At 37.0% G+C, this 6,331-nt stretch overlaps 2 protein-coding genes across 2 annotated transcripts; both read left to right on the top strand.

The window, feature by feature from the left end:
• Positions 1-222: 222 nt before the first annotated feature.
• LOC131654858 (heat shock 70 kDa protein 15-like) lies at positions 223-1,122 on the top strand. The gene is made up of 2 exons (XM_058924787.1): positions 223-457; positions 524-1,122. Exons 1-2 carry the CDS (start codon positions 223-225, stop codon positions 1,120-1,122), a joined length of 834 nt encoding a protein of 277 aa, XP_058780770.1.
• Positions 1,123-4,638: 3,516 nt separating this feature from the next.
• LOC131654847 (uncharacterized) lies at positions 4,639-5,487 on the top strand. Its single transcript, XM_058924779.1, has one exon. The coding sequence runs from the start codon at positions 4,639-4,641 to the stop codon at positions 5,485-5,487; it is 849 nt and encodes a 282-aa protein (XP_058780762.1).
• The last annotated feature ends 844 nt before the right edge of the window (positions 5,488-6,331 follow it).

Below are 6,331 nucleotides of genomic sequence, written 5' to 3'. Positions count from 1 at the left end.
CGTGGCTATGTGAATGCTTGTGTGTTGGCGGTGTCGAAATGGATGAGGGAGACGAGGTCGTATGGGGATATGGCTGATGCGTCGGAGCAGGATGATAGAAGGATCGTTACTGTTACTCTTTTGAAGGATCTGAAGTCAGAGAAAATTTTAGTTAAGGAGATCTGTCAATAGTATGCGGATATATGTGAGGTTTTTGCTGTGTTGCTTGACAAATTTTTTGACATGGAGTACTCTGATTGCGTGAAGGCCTTTGATGCTTATGCAAGCTCAGGTAAGCAAACTGACGAACTCATTAACTTTTACAATTGGATTGATGTTGTGCTTAATGATGAGTCCAAGCGCGAGACTCCTGCTATTGTGTGTTTTGGTGATAAACAAAGGTTTATTGGGACGGCTGAGGCTGCTTCTACTATGATGAACCCGAAGAGTTCTATCTCGCAGATGAAGAGGTTGATTGGTAAGAAATTTTCTGATCTGTAAGTGCAGAGTGATTTGAAGTCGTTGCCTTTTGTTGTTACGGAAGGACCTGATGGGTATCCTTTGATTCACGCGCGGTATCTTGGGGAGCCTAGAGTGTTTACTGCTACTCATGTCTTTGCCACGATGTTGGGGAATCTTAAAGAGATTGCGCAGAAAAATTTGAATGCGGCTGTTGTTGATTGCTGTATTGGGATTCCAATTTATTTTACTAATCTTCAAAGGAGAGTTGTGTTGGATGCAGCTACTATTGCTGGTTTGCACCCGCTTCACTTGATTCATGAAAGGATAGCAACTGCTTTGGCTTATGGGATTTACAAGACCGATCTTCTTGAGAATGATCAGCTGAATGTTGCTTTTGTTGATGTTGGGCATGCTAGCATGCAAGTTTGTATTGCTGGATTTAAAAAGGGGCAGCTGAAAGTATTGGCACATTCGTACAATAGGTCCCTGGGTGGTAATTTTGATGAGGCTTTGTTTCATCATTTTGCTGCAAAGTTATATTTTACATTGTTGTTTACACCCCTTTACTTGATATCATTCTCCACCGTCAAAAATATGGGTTCAAAGTTGTTATGGCACATGGAAACTAGAAGTTGCAGTGTCATGCAAGCCTTTCGATACTACTTGTTCAAATGCTTCTGAATATGTGTTTTGGGATAGCTACCATCCTACTGAAAGAGCATATAGAAACCAAGTAGATGGAGTTCTTCAAAAATATTTTAGCAGATTGTTATAAGTTACATGATAGAATCTGAGAGTAATTTTAGAACCTTGAGGACAAGGTTCAAGTGAACCCGACGGCAATGATAGAGGGCTATAATAATATTTATAGTATTATTTATTAGCATTATTATTAGTATTATTGTTATTATTATTGGGCTCTAATTATATTTGGGCTTTTAGTTTGTTATCCATTAGGGATGTTATATAATGTAGTGTCTTTGACACATTTGGGATATCAATAAATGAAATCAAGTTTAATTTTATCTTTTATTTTAAGTCCCTTTTATTGTTCTTCCCCTTTCCTAGTTTAAACCCTAGTTTAGAACCATAATGAAAAATAAGTTTTTAAACATGTTTTCAGGTTAGACCAGACTTTTAAAAAAATCAAGCCAGACCAAAAAAGAAAATCTATTATAAGCCACATGTCAGATTCAAACTTTTAAGTTTATTATAGGTCAGACTCAGACTTTATAAAACATAATCTAATCTATTTCCACCCCTATTTGAAAATCGACGGTTGCTAAATTCAAGGGTGTCTTTATTGATTGTATCTGTTAATGTGTTTGGAGTGATTAAACCTTTTCTCTTAGACTATTTACAATGGTTTCCAAATTCAACACCCTACTTTTTCACTTTTTATACTCCACATCATCTTCTCTCTCTTCCACCTAATAATTCAACACACATTCAACTTTTACTCACTACAATAGTTTTGTTTAATAAAATTCAATACCTTACCCCACTACTTTTATTTCATATTCTTATTTTCTTTTATATTTTTGTTTTATGATTATATATTAAAATTAATTATATATTAATATTATTATCAACTGAAATTATGAAAAATGATGAATTTTAATATTATTAATTATATATTAATATTATTATCAATTGAAATTATGAAAAATTATGAAAAAAGTGGAATTTTTTGGTGTGTCCAAATCAAATGAACCAAGTCTCTATTTATAGACAAAAAAAATGATGAATTTTGGTGATAATAAAAATAAATAAAAAATTTATTTACTATAAAATAAATGACATTAAATAATTATCATGAAATAAAAATATAGACACTCACAACAACCAATAATAATTTGCCAAAAATATTATGTGGCCCCCACTAATTTCTCATTCAACATGTTGAATGTTTTCAACACTAAATAATCCACATCACTTTCAACATATGATTCAACACACCATTGTACCAATTCAACTATTGAAAAAAAAATTCAACACCTCCATTGTAAATAGTCTTATAATAGGGTTATAATAGGGTTGAATGTTTCTTATACTCCCATTAATGCAATATTTGCCTATAAATAAAACTTAAAATAAAAGTATTTTAAAAGTTATAACTAAGTAATAACTAAAATATGATTAACATCGTAGTTTATCTAAACTATAACAAAGAGGGAAAGGCTTATGGCGCTGCTAGGGTTTGTGCGAACTCCGGCGGAGATTGGGAAGAGTCCGGCAGAGGAGGATTTGCAGGAGAGAAGCACTAAAAAAGTCAAGGAGATTATTGAGGAGAGTGGCAAGAGAATGGAAGGGGGTAAGAAAGGAGCGCCAATTTCATTTCGTGATATCATTACCAGGCAAGGAAGGATGGATGGCACTGAGGAACTGGTTCTGGATGAAGGAGGGGAGGGTGTAATGGAAGACTCAAATGGAGATATAACTATAGAAGAGGAGTTGATCGGTGGTTATGAGTGCCCTAAGTTCATCTTTTCTGCTGAAGAGGAGGAGCGGATGCAGAGACCGTGGCGGAGGGGAGTGATTGTGAAGTTGTTAGGAAGGAGGATAGGATACAGGGCGTTGGAAAATAGGCTTAATCAGATGTGGGTGAAGAAAGGAGTTATCAGTATCATAGACTTGAGCAATGACTACTACCTTGTTGCCTTCTCTCATGAAGATGACAAAAAGGCAGCTATGGCAAATGGTCCTTGGTTCATCTATGACCATTATCTCACGGTGAAGGATTGGAAACCAAACTTCCAACCTGAATGTGAAACAATAGATGATGTTGTTGTGCGGGTGCGGATCGCTGGTTTGTCGATTGAATATTATAGTCCAAAAGCTTTGACAAGGTTTGGAAATCGCATAGGGAGGGCGATCAAGATCGATAGAACTACTACAAACAAGAAAGAGGTAAATATGCGAGAATATGTGTTGCTGTTAACTTGGCCAAACCTCTGCTGGGAATGTTCCAAATCGATGGTAGTAGCTACAAAATAGAGTATGAAGGGTTACATTTACTTTGTCTTGTGTGTGGTAGATATGGCCATTATAAAGAAGGATGCCCTTTTAATAGAGATGGGAAAGAGGGAGATGAAGATAGAAGTATGGGGGTTGGCAGGAAGGAGACATTGCAAGTTGGGGAAGGGAGTGGTGTGATTAAAGATTCCTCCATTGATAATGGTCCTTGGAAAGTAGTGCAAAAGCAGCGGAAGGGAAAGAAGGTTGTGGAGGGGAGACGAAACACGGCGCCGGTGAAAGTTAATTCCAAAAGCGTTATTGGTGGATCACGGTTTTCTACTTTAGGAAACTTGGATCATGATATTAATGGAATTAATGGAGTTGATAATGAAAAAAGGAATGATGGGGAGATAATGGAAGATTCTGATAATATTGCTTTGAATAGTGACAATCAAAAGCAAATGGAAGTTAATGATATTGCATTTAATGATATTGACTCTACAGCTGGCAGTAATAAAGGAGAGGATGCTGGGAATAATAATAATAATAATAAAAAGGAGAATAATGAGAAGGATGCTATGACGTGGTTGGGTGTGAGTGGGGAACATACTATAGTGGGGGGACAGGAAAGCACGAGAATTATTGTGCGAAGTGGGGGAAGGAGACATCAACTGGAACATCAGAAAAAGAAAGCAAACACTTTAACAACACGTGGTGGGATTAAATCCAAAGACAAAAATGGTGGGATTAGCACTTCAGGTGTGGAATGCTTATTGGGTAAATTTCAAATAAGAGAGTCTCTTCAAGCAACAACTTATGACACTTTTAATTTGACCACCAAGGATGTTTGTAAAAGGGGAGATAAAGCTTGCATGATTCGGAGTCAAAGCTTGCATGGGCCAGAACCATGCAACGAGGGAATTGACGTGGAGGAGCCACCTGATAGAGCACCAAATATAATGAACAGTAATAAATTCATCTTTGGAGATAAAAATTATATTCTGGAGCCTATAATAGATGTTGATGAGAGAGGTTGTGGTCATGGGATTGAGGATGATGAGGAAGAGGAGATTGTGTGTGAAATGTTGTGATTGGTTTTGTGGTCGTATATTAATCTTTATTTTAATGATGATTACAAACAACAAGATTTTGGTGTGGAATTGCTGAGGGGCGGCTAGTAAAGCTCTTTTTCGATACTGTAATATTTACGTGAGTAAATATAAACCTGCTATGTTTATTATGGTTGAAACTAGATGTGATCCTTCCTTACTAAGTAAAACTATTAAAAAGCTTGGCTATGACAGATTTGAAAGCAGTGCAAATAGTGGTTTTGCTGGAGGAATTGTTATGGGATGGAAATCGAATGAGATTGAAGTACATGTGTGCAAGAAGCATGAGCAATTCATACATATGAAGATAAAGGAAGACGGTGAGTTGTTGTCGTACTTTACTGTGGTTTATGCCAGACCTTATGAAGCTAGCAAGAAAGTGTTGCGGGAGGAATTGAAGGAGATCTCTCAGCATATGTGTGATCCCTGGATGCTTGCTGGAGATTTCAATGACATTGCTTATGTTAGTGATAAGAGAGGAGGGGTGGTCCCTTCTCTGAATAGATGCAAGAAGCTGCGGGATAGAATGGATATGTGCAATATTAGTGATGTTGAGGCGAGAGGTCCAGTTTTCACTTGGAGAGGACCTATCTTTAGAGGAGGACAACGCATCTATGAAAAGTTAGATCGTGCCTTTAGTAATGATGATTGGAGGTTGAAGTTTCATGAAGCTTATGTTAAAGTCTTGATGAGAATGGAATTTTCTGACCATCACCCTATTCTTCTAAGCTTTAGAGAGGAATGTTGTGTAGGGTTTGACAAACCTTTCAGGTTTGAGAATGCTTGGTTGCTTAATGATACTTACAGCACCATGCTTAAGGAGACTTGGAAAAAAGAGACAGATGTGGTGGAGAACTTGAAGAATGTGGTTGCAGGCATTGATAAATGGAAGTTTGAATCTTTTGATAAAATTAAGAGATTAAAAAAAATCTATTATGCGGAGATTAGAAGGCATACAAAGGAGATTGCAGATGCATGACAATATAGGAGGTATGAGGAGGTTAGAAGTGAAACTACAAAAGGAGTTGAGCTCTATTTTGAATAAGGAGGAGCTTATGTGGTATCAGAGATCTAGATCTAGATGGATGGCTGACGGTGATAGGAATACTAAGTTATACCACATGAATACTATTTCCAGGCGAAAGAAAAATAAGATTAATATGTTAAAAGATACAAATGGAGAGTGGATATCATATACTGAAGAGTTGAGGAAGCATGTGAATGATTTCTATCAAGATCTCTTTCGCAGCCCTAATCAGTGGTGCACCTGGGAGCAAACAAGCGTGAGGTTTCCTGAGTTAAGTAGGGAGGCTTTGGCTTAGTTGGAGAAAAATATAGATACGGAGGAAATTCGTGACGCCTTGTTTTCAATGAAGCCTTGGAAAGCCCCGGGTCCAGATGGATTTCCGGCTGGCTTCTATCAAAAAGATTGGAATGTGGTGGGTGTAGGAGTCAGCAATTTTGTGATTAATGCTTGGCACAATCCAAGCAGCATTACTGATGTTAATAAGACAAATATATGCCTCATCCCTAAAGTTGAGCAGCCCCAAACTATTGCTCAATTTCGACCAATCTCTTTATGTAATACTCTTTACAAAATTATAACTAAAGTTTTGGTTAGTAGGTTGAAACCAGTTTTGCCATTGCTGGTATCTCCTTTTCAGACTGGGTTTGTCCCTGGCAGAGCAATTCATGAGAATATTATAATTGCTAGTGAAGTAATCCATAGTATGAATCAAAAGAATGGGAAGAAGGGCTTCTTTGCAGTAAAGATTGATTTAGCTAAAGCCTATGATAAACTTAGTTGGGAGTTTATTTGGAGG

The sequence above is a fragment of the Vicia villosa genome, linkage group LG1 (assembly GCF_029867415.1).
Source record: "Vicia villosa cultivar HV-30 ecotype Madison, WI linkage group LG1, Vvil1.0, whole genome shotgun sequence".
NCBI classification, from domain to species: Eukaryota; Viridiplantae; Streptophyta; class Magnoliopsida; order Fabales; family Fabaceae; genus Vicia; species Vicia villosa.
This window is presented reverse-complemented; position numbering and strand designations above follow the sequence as displayed.

Coding starts and splice junctions, on each gene's coding strand:
- LOC131654847 (XM_058924779.1), top strand. CDS start 4,639: ATGGTTGAAACTAGATGTGATCCTTCCTTACTAAGTAAAACTATTAAA.
- LOC131654858 (XM_058924787.1), top strand. CDS start 223: ATGGAGTACTCTGATTGCGTGAAGGCCTTTGATGCTTATGCAAGCTCA. Junction 458..523: donor GCAGATGAAGAGGTTGATTG/GTAAGAAATTTT, acceptor TTGTTACGGAAG/GACCTGATGGGTATCCTTTG.